At 52.0% G+C, this 19,361-nt stretch overlaps 7 protein-coding genes across 7 annotated transcripts; 4 read left to right on the top strand and 3 right to left on the bottom strand.

Annotated features, from left to right (window-relative positions):
- Window positions 1-985: 985 nt before the first annotated feature.
- Window positions 986-1,993, bottom strand: Asppvi_010041 (uncharacterized protein; the record flags this gene model as incomplete). Its single annotated transcript, XM_043305887.1, has 2 exons — window positions 986-1,505; window positions 1,560-1,993. 2 exons carry the CDS (start codon window positions 1,991-1,993, stop codon window positions 986-988), a joined length of 954 nt encoding a protein of 317 aa, XP_043161822.1.
- An 858-nt stretch (window positions 1,994-2,851) lies between these two features.
- Asppvi_010040 (putative rhamnogalacturonase) lies at window positions 2,852-4,634 on the bottom strand (the record flags this gene model as incomplete). The annotated part of the gene is made up of 3 exons (XM_043305886.1): window positions 2,852-3,739; window positions 3,789-4,378; window positions 4,433-4,634. 3 exons carry the CDS (start codon window positions 4,632-4,634, stop codon window positions 2,852-2,854), a joined length of 1,680 nt encoding a protein of 559 aa, XP_043161821.1.
- A 1,903-nt stretch (window positions 4,635-6,537) lies between these two features.
- Asppvi_010039 (putative amino acid transporter) lies at window positions 6,538-8,323 on the top strand (the record flags this gene model as incomplete). Its single annotated transcript, XM_043305885.1, has 4 exons — window positions 6,538-6,957; window positions 7,005-7,185; window positions 7,247-7,710; window positions 7,757-8,323. 4 exons carry the CDS (start codon window positions 6,538-6,540, stop codon window positions 8,321-8,323), a joined length of 1,632 nt encoding a protein of 543 aa, XP_043161820.1.
- Window positions 8,324-9,206: 883 nt separating this feature from the next.
- Asppvi_010038 (uncharacterized protein) lies at window positions 9,207-9,719 on the top strand (the record flags this gene model as incomplete). Its single annotated transcript, XM_043305884.1, has 1 exon — window positions 9,207-9,719. One exon carries the CDS (start codon window positions 9,207-9,209, stop codon window positions 9,717-9,719), a length of 513 nt encoding a protein of 170 aa, XP_043161819.1.
- Window positions 9,720-11,222: 1,503 nt separating this feature from the next.
- On the top strand, window positions 11,223-14,024 carry GbpA (the record flags this gene model as incomplete). Its single annotated transcript, XM_043305883.1, has 2 exons — window positions 11,223-12,507; window positions 12,556-14,024. 2 exons carry the CDS (start codon window positions 11,223-11,225, stop codon window positions 14,022-14,024), a joined length of 2,754 nt encoding a protein of 917 aa, XP_043161818.1.
- A 310-nt stretch (window positions 14,025-14,334) lies between these two features.
- Window positions 14,335-15,959, bottom strand: Asppvi_010036 (uncharacterized protein; the record flags this gene model as incomplete). The annotated part of the gene is made up of 6 exons (XM_043305882.1): window positions 14,335-14,394; window positions 14,451-14,778; window positions 14,825-14,971; window positions 15,017-15,155; window positions 15,202-15,847; window positions 15,900-15,959. The coding sequence occupies 6 exons, from the start codon at window positions 15,957-15,959 to the stop codon at window positions 14,335-14,337; spliced, it is 1,380 nt and encodes a 459-aa protein (XP_043161817.1).
- Window positions 15,960-17,292: 1,333 nt separating this feature from the next.
- Asppvi_010035 (uncharacterized protein) lies at window positions 17,293-19,346 on the top strand (the record flags this gene model as incomplete). The annotated part of the gene is given in 6 exon segments (XM_043305881.1): window positions 17,293-17,366; window positions 17,411-17,585; window positions 17,629-17,995; window positions 18,046-18,273; window positions 18,293-18,402; window positions 18,453-19,346. The coding sequence occupies 6 exon segments, from the start codon at window positions 17,293-17,295 to the stop codon at window positions 19,344-19,346; spliced, it is 1,848 nt and encodes a 615-aa protein (XP_043161816.1).
- Between the last annotated feature and the right edge of the window lie 15 nt (window positions 19,347-19,361).

Below are 19,361 nucleotides of genomic sequence, written 5' to 3'. Positions count from 1 at the left end.
GGGCGACGCTGACAGTTATTAAATGCTGAGGATGAAAAATTTTGAGGAAGTCAGAAACGGCAAGATTTAGACTCTGCCCACGTGAGAAATGGTGCCAGTAGAACGGAAAGAGGATAATTAACGTCTTAAACAAGGATACGCAGCGCATGATTCGACGAAAGCAAGGTTTGGGAGCGACTTGGACTCGGAGACAGCCACGAGGAGAGGGGGGGATGATTGGAGCAGACAGAGCCCGACACGGCATGAATGACGACGGTGGAACAAGGTCGTTTAATTGCCTCAAGACCATTTGCTGCGTTCATGGCTCGAGTTCCACCTGACGGAGGCTTGGAGATCCACCGTGACAGCCCGGTCTGGAGATATCCGACGTGCATTGTTGCTTGCATGATTTGGTTTGAGTGTACGGTGTATACGGAGTAGGGAGTAGATAGGAATAGGATTACCTATTCAAGGAAAAATTTGAGTACGGAATAAGAACCATCGAGGCATTTACTATCTGTTAAGTCATGTAATAATATAGGAAGGAGTCCCTGGACGATTTTGCCTGTTTGGGAATTGAGTTGCCCCGGGTGTTTTAGTCCTGAGTCTGAGGGGAATAATGAACCAAGTTCCGCCTAACCAGTACCTATCTAGGACTCTAGGACAAGGACTAGGACTGGATAGTGAAAAAGTATCTTGCAGAGGCGAAGACAATGACCCATGGAAAATCTCTGCTGACTTCCGATTGTATCGAGCCAATCAGATCGCCGCAACAGAAGCGGACTTTATGGGCCAATAAACAACCAAGAACAGTCTGGTAGTGCAAAGTCTAATGGATAGCCTCGGCTGAGAACGCTGAGACACGATCAATCAGTGAATCGCAGTGAATCTAAGTCAAATGCAAGTGGAAGATGGTATAGATAAAGAGCAGGTTAAGAGGGTGTCAACTCCTCTCTAGCTCCTCCACTCGGATTGAATACCATAACTTCTGACTATCTAATGTCCGTTAAAGGACCATTATCCCAATAGCAAGAATCGACAGTGTCATCCACGTCTCGCCATGCATCCGGCGTGACCCTGTTCCAGAAGCACTGGTGACGACGGGGAGTCCAGCACTTGTCACCGTACTTGAACCAGCAGCGACCGTCGCAGTCGATGTAGCCGTCGAGTTCGCCGTCGAGATGGCAGTCGAGTTCGCTGTCGAGTTCGTTGTCGACTGGTTCTCAACTACTTTCTTCGACATGCCCGTGTTGAACAATGGAACTGTATCATTCTTGGTCCATCCGCACTTCTCGACCGTTGCCCAACCGTACGACGAATCCTGCCCATCGCCAACGAGCACGCTGCTAGAAATCAACTCGACGCGATTGCCCTCCTCGTCCTTGCCGGGGATATGAAAACCAAGCTCGTAGTCATCGTACGGATATTCATGTGCCACCCAGAAATAGGCCAGCGCGCAGGTCCAACTGCAGTCGCATTCCGCATAGTAAAAGCTGCTCTGGCCGATATAGCAGTATGATCCGTCACTAATGGAACAAACCATGTCAGTACCAGTCTTCGTTGGAGTATCAACTACATACTCATCCTTGGTGCAGGATCTCATCAGCGTATATTGCAGGATATGTCCCAGCGTCACCACTGGCACAAACACCTTGACCCCGAGGTCTTCCCAGTCCTTAGTCTTTAATGCTGCGTCGCTGGCCTTGTTGCAGGTCTTCTCGACATTCGCGACATACGCCGACAGAGACGACTGGCAGGTGGCCGTGCAGGTACGGTCAAACGTGGCCGAGTCAAAGTCGGGCGGCAGCCACCACCGGTCTTCCTTGGACACGGCCAGTGCGAGCAGAAAGTCGTCGCAGTCGATGTTCGCGCTGTAGGCGTCCTTGCATTCTTGCGAGGTGGTGCTGGACAGGCTGGCGGTGGTGTAGTTCCAATACTCGGTGGGGGTATTCAGGCTGAAACTCCACACTGGGACAACGCCAATCGCCAAAAGGAGTGGAAGGAGAGAATACATTTCAAGGCGGTTATGAATTGAACTTCAGAAGAGCGCAGATTGACTGGTAAAGAATGACTTCGGTGAACTGAAGGACAGTGACTACATCAACCTGCGTCCGTACATGATGGTGCCAGATCGGTGGTGAACAACCAGGGGCACGTCTCTTACTTATGGCCGGCTCAGGTTACATCCTGTCAACAAACTGGTTGATGACTCGGCGCCGACTGCGAAGCGATGAACTAGACCAGAGTCCGCTGGCTCGGCATGAACCGGTGGCTTTTAGCGATGAACAATTGAGCGATTAAAGTATCCCATATACAGTCATCTTTAAAGAGGCACATTGCATTTTACATAGAATCATAGTGATACAGAAGTCACAAGCAATAGGGAATTGCCTTTCATTCGGAACATCGCCGTATCTCAAACAACCGAGTCAACAGGAAGGATCAACAGCAGGATCAACAGCGGATCGACTGAGCCAAATGTTGAGCTTGGACGAGTTGCCAAGAGGCTCTTATCAAACTACGAGTCACTAAGAGGCCAACTCCCAGGGTCCAGTGGGTCTAGTGCCGAATGTTTTCCATACAGAGGACTCTGTTTTCCATAGTCGGTGCATGCCATGTCTCACTTTAGTTGCCCTTGGGTATTGCCTCTTTTGGTTGAGCCGCACAGTTCCTGTTTGTTCCGTCGAATCATGACCCTGTCGCACATGCCAGGCCTTGGATGCCATATTGATGTTGCCTTGGCTAGTTGATCTCATCCTCCGAAAGGAGCTTGGCTCATATGTTGCCACGATGGGAGCCAATTTCTACGTAACTGGAAAAATAGGGGGCTATGAATATGCAATTTGCATGGTGTGCGTTCTATGACATATGTCTACAAATACTCCAAGATAATGCTATCCCACATAAACCCGTGCCACCGACTGGCCTTATTCACGGCAAAGTCAATCGAATTCCAGCCAGGCTGCAGTTTTCCATCGGGGATTTCAAACTGGAACAACCGCCACTCGCCAGCGGCCGTGGCCGACCGATACAGACAGGGATCGTTCGGCAGAGTGGTCAGGTTTCCGATCGGACTAGTCGCATCGCCATTCAGGAGAATCATCGACGTGGTTCCCGACGAGTACCCAGCCAGGGAGACAGTCAGCAGCGCAGCCGAGCTCTTGGCCGCTTCGAACCGGATCGACCATGTCCCCAACGCGGCTTGTCCGAAGCACCAGTCCGCGGTCTTGCTCTGGCCAATGGTGTAGGTCAGGTTCGCAGGGCATTTGTCCACCAGCGCGTGCTGGTGCGGAGCACCGCCGTACTGGAAGCCCAGCGACTTGCGGTCAAAGTCGCCGACCTGGAAGATTCTCGTGCGCGAGGGGACCTCCCATTTGAGCGTGCCCAGCTTGGCCGTGTGCGACTCTCGCACCGTCACGTCGTTTTGCAGGAAGGAAGTGGCCACATCGGCGAGCTGGCCGCCGTTCGACCATGCTTGCAGCCCGTAGTCGCCGGTGCGCACGTCCTCAAAGGTGAACGCCCCCTTGTCGTCGGTCTGGCCGGTGTAGTAGTAGGTCGTGCCCATGTCCAGCGCCGTCTTGTTTGGCTGATTGTCGCCCAGGAAGACCGACGCGCCGGCAGCTGGTCGGCCATCGGAGAGAACCAGGCGGCCGGAAACGGAGCCACGAGACTGGTAGGCTTCATCATCGAACCATTTGTAGGGCCATGCCTTGAACTCGTCAGCTGCGCGGGCGGCGGCGTCGGTTTTGGATCCGTCGTTCTGTTCGCCGTGTCAGCGCATCATCTGATAAACTGACGACAAAACATACCAAGTACCACAGCCACGGCCCCCAGACCTTGCCGTCCGGAAAGACATCGTTGGAAGAGACCATAAAGTGTGTGCCGTGGATCATGTTCAGCTGCACCGCATCGCCGCTCGAGCTCTCGCGGTGCACCATGAGTTCCTGCTTCAGATGGTTCCCATTGTAGTAGTCCTTGCCCGGATTGATGTACCACGAGCCAAACTCATCGCCATAGACCCCGTAGTAGTCCTGGTCACGGATCCATGCCGTCCAGTCATACTTGGTAATGTAGGACCCGTCAGCCAGCTGCCACGTCTCGTCCTGAACCTTGGTGCCGCTGGCGATCTCCGCCAGCGTGGGAAGGGCGCCGTCCTTGATGTTAGTCCGTCCGTTGGAAAAGCTCGTGTTGTCCAACCGCCAAAGCGTCCGGAACTCACCCAGCGTAGGGAGGGCATGGTTGACAAAGTACTGGTACGCGCCGACCAGGTCTTCGAAGATCACCCAGTGGAAGTCACCCTCCTTGGCGGTGAACTGGATATCGAGGAAGTCCTGTCCATTTGTCTTTCCTTTGCGATAGATTTCCGCCGAGGTCCAGTTCAGGTCGGATTGCGCGCCATCTGTCATCGCTGGAGTTGGTAGATGGTCAATTGAAGCGGCAGAACATCACTCACTGTAGCTGACATAGTGGCCCACAGCATTCCCTACCAAGTCTTTGCCTTTGTAGTAGAGCTTGACACCGTACTTCTGCCCAATGGTGACGTTCCACAGATCGTTTCCGATGATATGCGTGGAATCGTCGACCTTTTGCAGAAATGGGCCTTTGGCGTGCACGCCAGCCGCCAATGCCAGACTCACAATGGATGAGAACCGCATGCTGATCAATTCCTCCAAGGACGCAAGGATGATTCTGTCCTTGCCAGCATCAGGTCAACAAGTATTTGTATTCCAGATATTTTCCCCATGTTTTGGTGTTGCCAAGTTCATTTCGGGGGAAGATTACCACGAAATGCGGGGCGTGGAGACCGAGGAGTCGATGCTGATTGTACGAATGATGCCAATGGTGGAATTATTCCCCATTTCCCCGGATTTTGCTCTTTGGATAGGCGTGAGAAAGGCATTACTAATTAGAAGAGATCCCCAAAAAGTTACTTCGGGGTATTTGAGAGCGTCGTTCGCCAAAGAGGATGCACTTATCCCGAGCCTGCTGCTGAAGCCGAAGTAGTGACCATTTCTGATAGATTCTATTCATAGCAAGCAGATCAAGTAATTCTATGGACGCGGTACGAGCATCAATACCCTTGCCAATGACAGAGCCGATCATAAAGTCCGCATAAAAATACACTGCCCTTATGCATAAGCCCGTGTTCATATGCATTCTGTAGACTCGTGTTGCTGACGTGTTCTTTGCTAGTCCGAGGCTCTGGATACGAGAAATGCTATGAATAGTAGCGAAGAGGCCCATTGCCTAAGGTTAATTAGAATAAGCATTGATACTCCATCAGAGTGTCCACTTGCTGTTTGGTGGGCTCCATCACCCTACTCCAGACTGCAGAGTCGCCCAGTTATATACCAGTGATGTCAAATTATCAATCATCTGCCCATGATCCGATTGACGATATGACTCCGTGCGTAACCGGTACCGAGGAAGACTGGACGATAAGGGATAGGGGAATCTACCAGAGAATAGGATGCCTGATGAGTGTATCCTACCAGTAATAAAACCCCGCATTCCAGGGGCCCGACTTAGGCTCAACTTAACTCCTTAAGATTGCAGGGAATGACCAATGAATACGAGGGATTGTCGATCAGACCCCCAGTGCGGCCAAGTGCACGTGGGCTTCCATTCCATTTCCCTATCCGTCTCATCCCCGACTTTATCTTCTGTCCCAGACTGATTCAGTCCGGAGTTCCGGCTCAATCTAGACCAGCGTAGCCGATATTGCTTTCAGCCCGTCTCACTTTGGTCCATTCTGTCTCAGCTGTGAATGTTCCACCCCTCAAGGCGATGCACATTTGAAATCGGACATCAATTTGTAATTGTAGGTCTAAGAAGTACGGAGAACATCTCGATAAAATGTACTCGAGGATACGGCCTGCATGAACAGCACACCCTGCATTGTCCCTGGTTGTCAGATCGGAGGATTACCCCGTTCTTGTCCAACCTTGCCCTGTTCTATTTTAAAGTCGAGTTCTCGTCTCTTGGCCAGGATGCTCTAAGGCATGAGGCAAAACACATGAGCAGTCAGATCAGAATACCAACCAAGCGCACGACACCAGGACAACTACTCTTCGTATTTGGGCGCATCGACTGGGTTATCCTATGGTGAGACCCAGCGGGAGGATCAGCCAGCGTTACATTCCCAGCAGCCACACAACTCTCTTTCAGAAGGGTTCTCCGTGAAGGAGCGTCTGATTGAGGATTGACTTGATAAGCGATACTAAGCGATACGACGGGCTCCCGTGTCCCCGATAAATTGCATGCATGCTGAGTGGTAGACTGGCGAGGGTTATCTGTCCAGCCTACTCCGTAGTTGATAACCAGCACGCTAGCACGGTCAGACCAAAGGGCTTATCGCAAGCTAAGCCTTTCTGCCATTTTATTGGCAGACAAGACATGCGTTTAGATTGAGGTGGTGTTGTGCTAGAAAGTCTGTACGCTCTATAGGCCGTCTTTATATTACTCTATGTCCCCCGATTGTCCTTGTCCTTCCCGCTGACCACTGCGAATCTTCTTTTTCTAGCACTATTTGCTTCGTTCTACCTTCTCTACATCGCCATGGAGGCTCCCACCTACGAGTCTTCCAGTAGCCATAATGGGCCCCATGAAAAGGAAGGAGGTATCCATTCGACTGTCGATATCGACCACGACCATGGCGCCGATACCGACCTCCACCGCTCCCTGAGCACCCGCCATCTCACCATGATTGCACTGGGCTCGTCCATTGGTATGGGATTATGGCTGGGAAGTGGTACCTCGCTGATGAACGGTGGTCCTGCGGCCATCTTCATCGGATACCTGCTCAGTGGCACGATGATCTGGGCGGTTTCGCATTCTATCGGTGAGATGGCGGTTGTCTATCCGCTGCCCTCGGCCTTTGTGCAGTGGTCATCCATCTTTATCAGTGAGCCGGCTGGATTCACACTGGGCTGGAGCTACTGGTTTCAGTTCTTTATCACCTTGGCCAATGAACTGCAGGTGCGTCTTCTTCAGTCTGGGTTAGAGTGAGATCTAACCGGCCATAGGGCGTGGTCACCGTCCTCAGCTTCTGGACAGACAAGGTGCCTACAGCTGCGTGGATTAGTATCTTCTGGGTGGTCATCGTCTTGATCAACATCTGGGCCGTCAAGTTCTTCGGTGAAGTCGAAGTCGCTGCTTCCACGATTAAGTTTTCCTGGATCATCATCGTCATTATCTCTTTGATCGGTACGATTTCCCTCTTTACATTTCCCTCTTTACCTTTGCGGGCATCTTCTAATCCAAGTAGTCGTCTCTGCTGGAGGCGCCCCCGATGAAGGCCCCATTGGTTTCCGCTACTGGAACGCCGAACCGTTCACCAACGGCTTCAAGGGTTTCCTCTCCGTCATGCCGACCTGCATTTTCGCCATGTCGGGATCCGAGAACACTGCGCTGGTGGCCGCCGAGACGAATAACCCCCGCAAGTCGGTGCCTCGTGCTGTCGGGTCGATCTGGCTGCGTCTCTCGCTCTTCTATATCCTGGGTTCGTTGATGGTCACCATCACTGTCGATCCTCACGACCCCAACCTGTTCGGTGCATCGGGCACCAACGCCTCTCCCTTCGTCATTGCCTACCGTAACGCCGGACTCGTCCCACTGGCGCACATCATGAACGCGGTCGTTTTCATTTCGGTCGTCTCAACCGGAAGTATCCAGGTGTATGCGGGCTCCCGTACGCTGATGGGTCTTGCGCATCTGAAGATGGCACCAAAGGTACGTGCATCCACCATCATCTCTCGGTCCTAGCTGACCCGGACAGTTCTTCGGCAAAGCAGACAAAGTCGGCCGTCCCATCGCCGGTCTGGCCCTCACATTGATCATCGGCGGTGGGCTGGCTTATCTCAACGTCAGCAACAGCGGTTCCGAGGTCTTCACCTGGTTCTCCAACCTCACATCTCTCCTCACTCTCTTCGGCTGGGGCATGATCTGTGCATCGCATCTCCGCATGCGATACGCCTGGAAGGTCCAGGGCCGGTCGCCCTCGGAGCTGCCGTGGAAATCCTGGACCTACCCGTTCGGCGCCATCTGGGGTCTCTTCTGGTGTATACTGCTCATCATTGTCGAGTTCTATCTCAGTGTGTGGCCTCTTGGCGGGACGCCGACGGCGAAAGGCTTCTTCGCCAACTATGTCAGCGTGGTAGCGATTATTGTCATCTATATCGGAGCTATGATTTACTACAAGGGGCCGCTCCTGAATGACGCGAGAGCCATTGATCTGGATCAATTCCGCCGGTTCTATGTCGATCCCCGGGATGAGGAGGCCAAGGCTGAGAAGACGGGAGTGAAGAAGTACCTGTCCAAGGGCATTGGATTCGTGTTCAACTAGGTAGCATATGCCTATGTCTGTTATAGCGTAAGGCATCACATAGCAATTGTACAGTCTCATTTCAACCAATGATACTCATGGTTCCTCAATGCGATAATGAACCGAACTCGATCGGACCGAGGCGTGTGTGGGGTGGAAAGTGGAGGTGATCGACGGTCTTAGTCTGATGATCTTGTAGAAAGTATAAGGGCAGTGTACTTATGTATCAATGACTACAGTCAACCAAATATGAACTTTGATCTTCAAGACTCGTCTCTCATCTCAACGACCTCGACCCGTTATCTCACTCCAGCATACCAATGATGACAACAGCTTCTTCGACCACCGCCGTGGGTACGCCCGCACGGACTGGGCCAGGAGCGGAGAATGGGCTGAAGAGAGTCAGATGCGCGAAGTTGCCACATATCCATTTAAGCTTAAGAGGCCAGCGAAGGGAATATCGTGGTGTTTTAGCAGTATCATGTGTGATTGATTGTCAGGAATATTTACGATGGATAATGATATTGCTATTTCGTTTTCCTGCCGCTATCTCTGACGCAGGTATTCTATTGCAGTCATGTGAACAGCGAGGTCTCGAGGATATTGAGAAACAATGCTGACAGCCTTTGGATAGATTAACTGTCAGCACTAATATAAGATATGCTGTCGTCATTGGCTAATTGAATACAGGTGTCAAAGCTCCTGTTAGTCCGTGGTATCTGCCTATGATTGATCGCGGATATTGCCACCCGACGACCCGAGTCTACTAGCTTTACTGCTTTGCTGGGAATCCGCAGCTGCTGACACCTCCTCCATATGAGACAAAAATGTCAGCATTCAAAAGAATCAAATACACTCATATAGTAATCCAACTTGCTTGTTCATCAATCAAGCCAGACTAATCATGATACCCCCTGACTGGCAACACCCTCCTTACGCGGAAGATCAGCCATTTCCGCACCTCATCCTCGCCACTCATGTCCTCGACCGCGGCTTCCAAGCGGGCTCCGCGCTCGGAGTAGCTGTTGGATTTGTGAAAGCGTTGCGCTCTGAGGCCCCCAGCCTCCGCATGTCGGCCAGCATTATCACGCGCTCGACTGGATCCGCCGGCTTCCTCGGCCTGTGCAGCATGGCCATCCTGCTTCCTATTCGGATGGCAGGGAAGGAAAAAATCGAATGGCAGGATCGGAGCTGGAGGCTCCTTGAGAATAAGGGGCAGGTGGAGGTCGATAATTGGAGTACGTGGGGGATGCTGGCGGGAATTGGAACGACTACCGCGATCATCAGGAAGAACGGAATGCCGCTGCGAGGGTCAGGGTTGACACATATCGTAGGAGGAGCGGGACTTGGGAGTTTGGCTGGCGTTATTGGGTATATGGGATGGAGATATGGCGTGATGGGAGGGCATAGAGATTGAATATGGAGATTTCGCCCGTGTTTCACCTAGCTGGGGGTGCTGTATACTGTATGAACTGATATTTCGGTCGCTTTGCAGGAATTCTCTTATCTCACCAGGTATAGTATTGCTACCATGAAGGGCCACTCTGTCAGTATCTCTACATGCGAGAGGGAGATCCTTAGGTCCATGGTGTCGAGGCTCAATGTTCTATAGCGACGTCTCTGCAATCTTCACCTGCTTCAGACACCAGTAGGTTCTCTTGCATGGTCAGGATTAATTGAATAGGTACCTATATATAAGGCTTGTTCATGTGTGGTGCTAGCTAGGTCCGTTGCATTCTACCGAACCATGATGTCCAAGTATATATATCCGGAGGGAAGCTATGGAACACCAACCCACAACGCAAGAACTTGACATGGTAGAAGCATGAACCTTGCCTTACTTCGACCTGGGAAGTCTTCGTTTCTTCCAGAATTTGACTATACAGGATCTTTTGGGAGACCTGTGGTGTTTGATTTCTAGAGGGCGAACTTGTCCGGAGTAGGCATACTGATCCCAGCCATAAAAGGGCGCATTCACGGCTGCTAGAAAGAATTATCAGAACAAAGATCGCTTTAACAGACGACTTTGCCTAACAGCCTACGGTCGGCAGTGCAGCATCCCAGAAGTGTTCTTAATTTCTCTCACAGCAAGGCCCTTTTTGCCTGGCTGCCTGAAAATCATTGTTAGGTAATCCAGCATAACTCTGTGCATAACCACATGATCGACAAACACAGCTTATCAGTTTGCTCAGTTTGCATTGGCCTGCCACAAACGGAAAAAAGTGGCATGGATGCGCTGGACACTGCCAACTTGTCAACACCCAACCTTGACATGTTTCGAACCTTCATCTTTTTGTTTCATCTTTCTGACATGGCACTCAGTCTACCAGTTGATGCCACATGCTGAACACCGCCCCCCGATACGATAACATCAACGAAGTCAAAGTGACGCTGTCGACAATGATCCACCTCCGACGCAGATATCCACACCCGACCGCTGTTGGGCCCGCAAGGCGAAGCGAAGGTCCCCACTGGTACAAACAGCGGTGAACTGCCTGGCGCGAATCATCATTGCGATATGGCACGATTTGTTCGACTTAATCGACGCGTTGGCCGCTGTTGGCTGGTCGCTTTGTTTTCTCTTACCCGTCCGGGAAGTTGTTTACAACGCGATGCTGTGCACGTTCTTTGAGCGACCTCGGCGTCCCCTCCATCTGGCAGCTTGCGATGGGTAGCTATGAGGAGCTGCCACCTTTGCTGCATGCTCATTGGCAGCCTGGAGAGAATACTCAATCAGAAGATAAAGACCCAGTGAAAATTTGCGACCATGGGGCTTCACAATATCAGACTAAGGTTTTGGTAAACAAAGCCAAACTGGTGTGATCAGAATTTTCATCAGGCCTGACGCTGGTATTTAGACCTGCCTTCGTGCCGTCCCTCCGTTCTTCTCTCCATCGCACGCAACCTTCTCTGGTCGAATATGGACCTCACCGTCCTTCGCTCCATGTCGTCGCGGTTTCCGTGGTCTCTTTCCCTTTCCTCCCTCCTATCCCCTCGCAAACCCCAGCCATCGGCATCGGTGTCGGTCTCGACGCAGACCGTACCCAATAGCCGACCGCCATCGGTCAAGGTTATCACACCGTCTCCCGAGGAAGAATTACAAGCTCGTCGGCAAATCGCGCAGAGCGATGCGGAGGACTGGCTGCAGAGCCTGGTTGGCCAGGACAATATCAAACGCCGGCTGAATGAGATTCAGACGTGGATCAGCATTTGTCAGAGACAAGGGAAAGATCCGAAGCAGGAGTGGTACAATATTGTCCTCGAGGGCAATGAAGGAACGGGCAAAACCACTGTCGCCCGCATTTATGCCAACATCCTGTTTTCGACCGGCATCACCGACGTGCCGACCCTTCGAGAAATCTCCGGAGCCGCGCTGGCCGCGCAGGGACCCGAGGGACTGAAGCATCTGATCAGTGACATGGTCGACGCTGCATCCCCTTCGGCACAGATTGTTGGAGTTTTGCTCGTCGAGGATTCTCATCTGCTTACAACGTCAACCCCCACTCGCTGTCAAGAGATCTTTGGTGCTCTCTTCGAGGCGATGGAGCGTGGCACCGGACGCGTCGTCGTTGTCCTCAGCGGTCATCCTCCGCACATGCAGGAGCTTGTTCGGTTTCAGCCCCGACTTGAAAGAACAATCTGTTGTACACTGCACTTCACCGACTTCAGTTCCAATGACTACCTCACTCTGCTGGGCCAGTCGCTACAGGAGCGTTACAATGGCAAACTCGAGGTGGCCGGTGGCCTTGAGGGTCCCTTCATGCGGATGGCCGCTCGGCGACTTGTCCGTGCGGCTGCCGGAAACGGCCCGCGAAATGTGCAAGCGGTACAACGTCTGCTGGACACCATCACTCTTCGCCACATCCAATCGCATTTGGCCGAAGAGGAGGACAATCTGGAAGAGGTCGATACCTTTTTCTTCTCGCCGGAAGATATACTAGGTCCCAGACCGGCCGATGTACTGGCCAAAAGTCGGGCTTGGGCAGACCTGCAAAAGCTTGTTGGTCAGGAAGCGATCAAGGCATCAGTCAGTGAACTGCTGGACACAATTGAGGAGAACTTTTGGAGGGAGGCCCGAAATCAAAGACCGTTCTCCGTTCGGGTCAACCGTATCTTCGTCGGACCACCAGGGACTGGCAAGTCCACGGTGGCGAGGCTGTATGGGCAGGTGTTGGCAGATGTGGGTTTTCTGAGCAGCGGAGAAGGTGAGTTGTCTATATCTGAAACTGCAACGCAGCACTAACAACAAATAGTCGTTGAGATGCGTATCTCGCAGAGACCTGACGTCAAAGACCTCCTGGGTTCCTCCGTCGGCAAAGTCCTCCTGGTCGACGTGTCTGACCTCGATGATTCGTCCCATAGTTTGCTGGACGCTCTCATCACTCAATTGTCTCTCGCTTCTCGCCACGATCGGTGTGTGATCCTGGTTGGAACTCACAGCAGCATTGAGCCTTTGGTTCAGCAAAAGGATATCTTGAAACTTTTCAGAGAGCATCACATTGTTCATTTCCATTCTTTTACGAAGGAGCAGTTGCGGCAGATTCTCGAGATGAAGCTGCACGATGAGGAAGTCCATGCTACCTCTGAGGCTCTGGATGACGCCGTCGAACTTCTCGAAGTTGCTCGCATGCGTAAGGACTTCAACAACGGAAGAGCAATTGCTCACCTGCTCGGCTCAGCTCACTCTGCGTACGAACGCAGCCGGTCCCAGGGTCACGTCGCCCAGTCACAACTCGATCGGGTTCTTGTGCCTGAAAACTTCAAAGGTGATCGTTTGGGTTGCAGATCAAAGTTGGATTTCCGCGAGGAGTTGAAATACACTCTTGTCTCGGAAGATCTTATTACTCTGCTGGAACGCTACCGGCACGACCTGAAGGCTGCGTGGTTGCTGAATGCTGACCCAAGTCGGCGTGTTCCGCTTGCAATGATCTTCAAGGGCGCCACTGGAATTGGAAGAAGAAGCGTCGCACGGCTGATCGGCCGCCTATACTATGACATGGGTGTGCTAGCCTCTGAAAAACTAATGGAGTGCTCTGCAACCGATCTGATCCCCTTGGATGGCCGCAACTCGTCGACTCAAACGCGCTCGCTGCTGGAACGTGCACGTGGAGGTGTTTTGTTCGTGGAAGATGCTCACCGGCTTAGTGAGATTGAATCCGCTGCCCAGACAATCAATGACCTGATTTACCTCATGCCCAAGTACTCGCGCGACACTGTGGTGATTCTGGCGGGATCGGGCCCTGAAATGGACCTGTTGTTGTGCAACCAGCCCCGCCTTTCGAGCCTGTTCCAGGAAGAGGTTGTCTTCAAGAGTCCTACACCCCGTGAGTGTCTCCGTCTGCTTGACCAGCGCCTCGAACAAGAAAAGATTCCTGGCTCGCGGTTTTTCCTCACCGATACTCGGACGGAAACATATCGCGAGTTCACACGCGCCATGCAAACGCTCTCGATGTTCCCTTGCTGGAGCAATGCCCGCGATATTGACGTCCTGGCCATGTGGATGGTGTCTTCTGTTTTGCGCGCAGTCCCGCTGGACGGTGACTATCTCTGTGCTCCCCAATTGACGGAAGAACAAGCCATGGCATGCGTGATCAAGATGTATAACCTCAAGCGTGATCGTCTTCGTTACAACCAGGACCCTAAGGTGAAATCACTGCCACGCAACCTTTCGCAGCCGAGGTCCTCCCCTTCCATCAGGAGCGGCGTCAGGTTTCCCGTCTAGGGATAACTTGACTTCCTCTCCCGACTCATGTTTTATCTCATCTTTCTTTAACGCGAAGTTGTTATGACTTTAACGCGAAGTTGTTATGATGACTTAATGTGTTATGTGTCATGTACCCGACTGTCCTTCATTACCTTGCATAGCGGGAACTCTGCTTTTTCATGCCATGATGTCTTTCGACTCCATGGGGTCAACATTCATTTTTGACGAGTATCACGATTCACATATTTCCTGTTCTGCCATCATATTGATTAATGATGTACTACGACCTGAATGATTGCTTTTGATGATTTATAATGTGTATGAAATGTCATAGTCTAGAGACAGCTATTCCTTCACTCTCTTCCTCCGCGTTCCAATTTAGATCAACCTGTTTCAGTCAGTTCATGGTTTGTTGCTGATTCTACTACTTTCCGCCTGACTTACATCTGCAATATGGTCGTATCCCAGGAGCTTAGGCGCTAAACCTGGATCTCTCCAGGCCAGCGCCTCACCCTCGGGGGTCGGAACCATCTGCATCTTGCGGTCTCTTTCCTCCTGTTCAGGACCATCGTGCAGATGGTAGAGGTATTGTTGCACATTTCCACGGTCTACGACCATTTTTGTCCGCTGCTTACGACACTTTTCAAAGACCGACAGTGCATGGCGCTTGCTTTGCAGGTACTCGGGGGAGGACTTGGTGACACTTAGGCTGTTTGGAAGTCGAGAGAGACATTCGCCAAGGACAGCTCCGTCTTCAAAGGCCATACCTGCCCTGAGATTCTGTTAGATGACCCAGATACGATATGAGAAGTTCATACCCTGATGCGAGATATGGAAGTGTGGCATGGACCGAATCGCCTATCATAACCCATGACCCTGATGGATGCGTCCACTCGTGGTCGCCAAAGCGTATGCATAGTCGCCATTTGTAGACGGATTGACATAGTTTGAGTAGCTTCTGGATCCTTTGACCATGAGCTAAGGTCTTTATGAGGAGGAAAAGCGCATACCGTGGATCCCACCCTTCGAATAGGGTGCACATCTCCTGCACGTTGCCTTCCACCGTCGATGCCAGCGAATCTTCCGGAATATCGTCTGGCACCAGCAAGACCATGTTGAATTTTTCGCCGCCTCGCAGGACATAATTCACTGAACGGTGAGCATAATCCGTACTCCATCGACCGGCGAAACTCACCCGCATGCGCATCCGGTCCAAGCCAGTAGTTGACCTGCGGATCTGTTACGAAGCCTGCCAATTCGGGATCCTTGAGCATCTCCTCTGTGGATAAAAGCAGCCGATACGCCAAATCGCCCGTCTTGATGGGCGGCTCGGGGTGACCCAGCAGCTTCTCGACCAAGGTCCCAAATACTCCGTCGGCGCCAATGACCAAATCCCCCGTCCACTCTCGCCCATCGGCAGCGATTGCCGTGGCGGTCGCCTCGTCGACGCTCACCCGGACATCGACAATGCGCGCATTGCAAGTGAACTGCGCCCCGAGCTCCAGCGCACGATCCAGCAAGCAGCGGTGCAGGTCCGCACGGTGAAAGTCCCGATACCAGGTGCCGGGGTACTGCTTCTCGGACTCGTGGAAGTCCAACGAGGAAATGAGATTGCCCTTCCACCCGAGGAAATTGCAGACACGAGGGCGGGTCATGTAGGGAATCAGCGCATCGTCCAGACCCCAGTGCTGCAGGACGCGGGAGCTGTTGGGGAGGACTTGGATGCCGGCGCCGACTTCGCCGACTTCATGAGCGGATTCGAGGACGTGCACGTCGTGGCCGGCTAGAAGGGAACTGATGGCTGCTCCTAGGCCGGCGAGACCGGCCCCGATGATGATGATCTAGCGGATTGTTAGGGGAAGGAGGCCAGGCACGGAGCGCAACGTAGCGTACCTGCAGTCTACATGACTCTACGCGGGTTTCCTTCTGCTTGATATGGATGGGTGGTGCCATATTTACTCATACCATTTGAATGTAGAATGTATAGACTTGAGTTCAGTGAATTTATTTTCATTGTTACAGTGCGTCGACTTGTACAGCAGGCTTGATAAGTTTGACCCCGCAGCTCAAAGATGGGTTTAGTCTGCGTTATCTTGCAGATGTACTGCATATTCTCCAGTATCGGCTATCTCTCGAAAGAAGTTATTAACAGGCCAGCAAGAGAGGACTGAGCATGAAGATCGATTTACATCATCTACGATCTATACTAACATGTCTCAGGTGCGCCATACCCCTCACGATGGGCTGTTCTACCATACTCACTGATCAGTTCTCCCCAAGAACTGCTCTGGTGATGGGAGCTGCACCAGGACGCTGGAGGATTGGCCCATGCAGAGCTGACGTGGCGATCCTGATCTCTTTGAGCCAGAAGAGGTATTTCACAAGAACCCAACAGGAACCCAGCTGGACTCCCACTACAAGTAAGGGGGTGGCTCGCTTGCAGCAGGACAGCTCATTTCTGATTTATAATAGGATTGGGTGATGGCTCCTTGAATAATCCCTCAACGAATTCGAGAATGCGCTGGTTTTGGCATCAACCACCATCTCCATTTTCTCGAATTTACATACGAGGAACACGGAGTCCACTGTAGTTTAGTTGTACTGGGCGTGCTTTAGGATGATCGCCGATGGGAGACAGTATGGGAGTATTGTGCTGGTGCCAGTATCGCCAGCCACGTGGCCGTTCGGAGTCACTTATGCAGTGCATACTGTCGCTCCGGGCGTGAGGTACGAGCTATGTGTGCTGTGATTGCGAAGGAACTGGAGTCATATCTGGGTATGATCTGAGGAATGGTAGAAGGTAATGCTTGCCGACGGAGTGAAGAGACTCGAGCAATTCTATTTTGCCCGGATATGTGCCATCGGAGATGACAGCATGTGTAGTTTTGGAATCCTGTGTATTCAGCATATCGTCCACTTTGAATGATGATGTTCCCGTTCGGAGGAAAGGTGAACAGGAAGCGATGAATGTGAGAGTGGTCATGATCACGGCGGTTGTTTTTCTGGCTAGTGATGAGCGCGTACAGACGCTCAGGAAGTCAACAGGGAGCTAACATCATGTTAGATAAATGAAACAATTGCGAAGAAGATTGACCATGACAAATGGATAAGCAGGAGCGGGGGTTGGGCGAGCACCTGATCAGCCCATCCGCAGGTGCACCAGTTGACTACTGGGATGCGGAGAAAAATTACCAGGATCTATCACGATGGGATTCACCTACCCACATAATTAGACAAGCTACAAGTGAGATCTCAGAGCATCCGATTGTCCGATCACGACAGCTTCATGGCGCACCTTTCGCCCGATGCCTCCACGACTGTGGTTGTTGTGGGCGCTGGTCCATCTGGACTGATGCTGGCGTGAGTCGACTGCCCCATTCTTGAATCATATCTCACAGTAATAGGTGCAATCTGGTCCGCTACGGAATTCCCGTCGTGATCCTCGATGAGCGACCCGACAAGACATCAACCGGCAAGGCGGATGGCATGCAGCCCAAGACCATCGAGACCTTCAAGCAGCTCCGGCTCGCAGATTCCCTACTTCGTAATGGTGTTCGCGTGTACGATATCTCGTTCTGGGTAGGATTCGTCCCGCAAGAAGGGTTATAGACTGACTGAGTAGGAATCCACCGAAAACACCCCGCTGCACCGAAAGGGTCGACAGATACACTACCCAGATCATCTGGTGGGAGCGGCAGATCCGTATATTCTTCTGGCGCATCAAGGAATGATAGAAGAGGTGCTCATTGGGGATATCGAAGCACGCGGAGCGCGGGTTACTCGCAACAGCCGCTTTGTAGCTTGTTCGCGTAGCCCAGACCGGCAACAGTTGACTATCACTTACGAAGATCTATCTACAAAAACACAGAGGACGATTCGCGCGGAATACCTGGTCGGATGTGATGGAGCGCGTTCCAAAGTACGCGATTTCATTCCTGATGCGCAGCTCGAAGGAGAAATGACGAACGCCTCCTGGGGGGTGTTAGATGGTTAGTATGCGCCCCGTTGCTCCGGAAGAGCACTGACACTGCCTCTCCAGGGGTCATTGATACCGGCTTTCCGGACCTCTGGAGCAAAGTGGCTGTTCGGTCGCATTCGGTAGGCTCTATTCTGTGGATCCCTCGTGAGCGCAATATGACACGGTTGTACGTCGAATTGAGCTCTACTGAGGGCGAGCGAGTAGATAAGGCCAAAGCAACCCCAGAATATGTTATGGCCCTGGCCAAGAAGGCCATGGCACCGTTCAAGCTAGAGTGGAAGTCAATTGGTACGTCAGTAGCGGATAGAGGGCATGAATCAAGTTGACAAGATAGAATGGTTCGGGAACTACGTCGTTGGCCAACGAGTTGCCAGCCACTTCAACGACGAGGAGATGCAAATATTCATTGCTGGTGATGTATGTGTCGTACCTTGCGTTTGATGATGAAGGCATTCTGATCTCCCCAGGCCGGCCACTGCCACTCTGCGCTGGCCGCCCAAGGAGCCAATACCAGCATGCACGACAGTTTTAACCTCGCTTGGAAGCTCAATCTGGTCTGTCGTGGGCTAGCTAAGAAGTCCCTGCTAGCCACGTATGAGGATGAGCGCCGTAAGATTGCAATGGATCTCATTCGCTTTGATGCAGAGCACTGCAACGCCTTTGAGCAAGGTGAGGCCGCGCTGGCCAAGAATTTCGATGACAACATCCGCTTCATCTCGGGAGTCGGCGCAGAGTATTCGACGGGCCTGTTGACAAAGATCCAATCAGATCGAGTCACTGGGGGAGAGCTTCGCCCTGGGGCGCTGCTCGTTCCGGCAAAAGTGACACGATATATCGATGCGAATCCGGTCGATATCCAGCTGGATATTCCGATGCTGGGCCAATTTCGAATCTACATATTGGTTCCAGATATACCGTCCACGAAGAGCTTCCTTGATGCATTTTGCGCTCGATTAAAGGACCCCAAGTCGATATTGGGCCCGGTATCTGCTCTCGCACAGCAGTCATATAACGAGAAACCGCGAGGGAAGGCAGCGTCTGATGATTACATTCAGCCACAAAGATATACAACTGTTTCCCACCTTTTCACACTGTCTCTGGTCACAAAGTCGTCGAAATCCAGTTTTGAGATCAGTGATCTGCCGGACGTCCTGCAGCAGAGCCGATGGACCTTATATGTGGATGATGCGGACGACAAACAGTGTACGGACAGATGGGTGGGAAAGTTGGGTAGTGATCAAGCCGCCATCATCATCGTTCGACCAGATGGATACGTGGGAGCTCTAAGTCTATGGAGGGAGAAAGAAGGGGACAAAGCAGCCGACTGGGTAGAGGAGTATTATGGATCATTCCTGATATAGAGGCAGATACGTAGA

This window comes from Aspergillus pseudoviridinutans, assembly GCF_018340605.1.
Source record: "Aspergillus pseudoviridinutans IFM 55266 DNA, scaffold_7, whole genome shotgun sequence".
In the NCBI taxonomy this organism is placed as follows: domain Eukaryota; kingdom Fungi; phylum Ascomycota; class Eurotiomycetes; order Eurotiales; family Aspergillaceae; genus Aspergillus; species Aspergillus pseudoviridinutans.
This window is presented reverse-complemented; position numbering and strand designations above follow the sequence as displayed.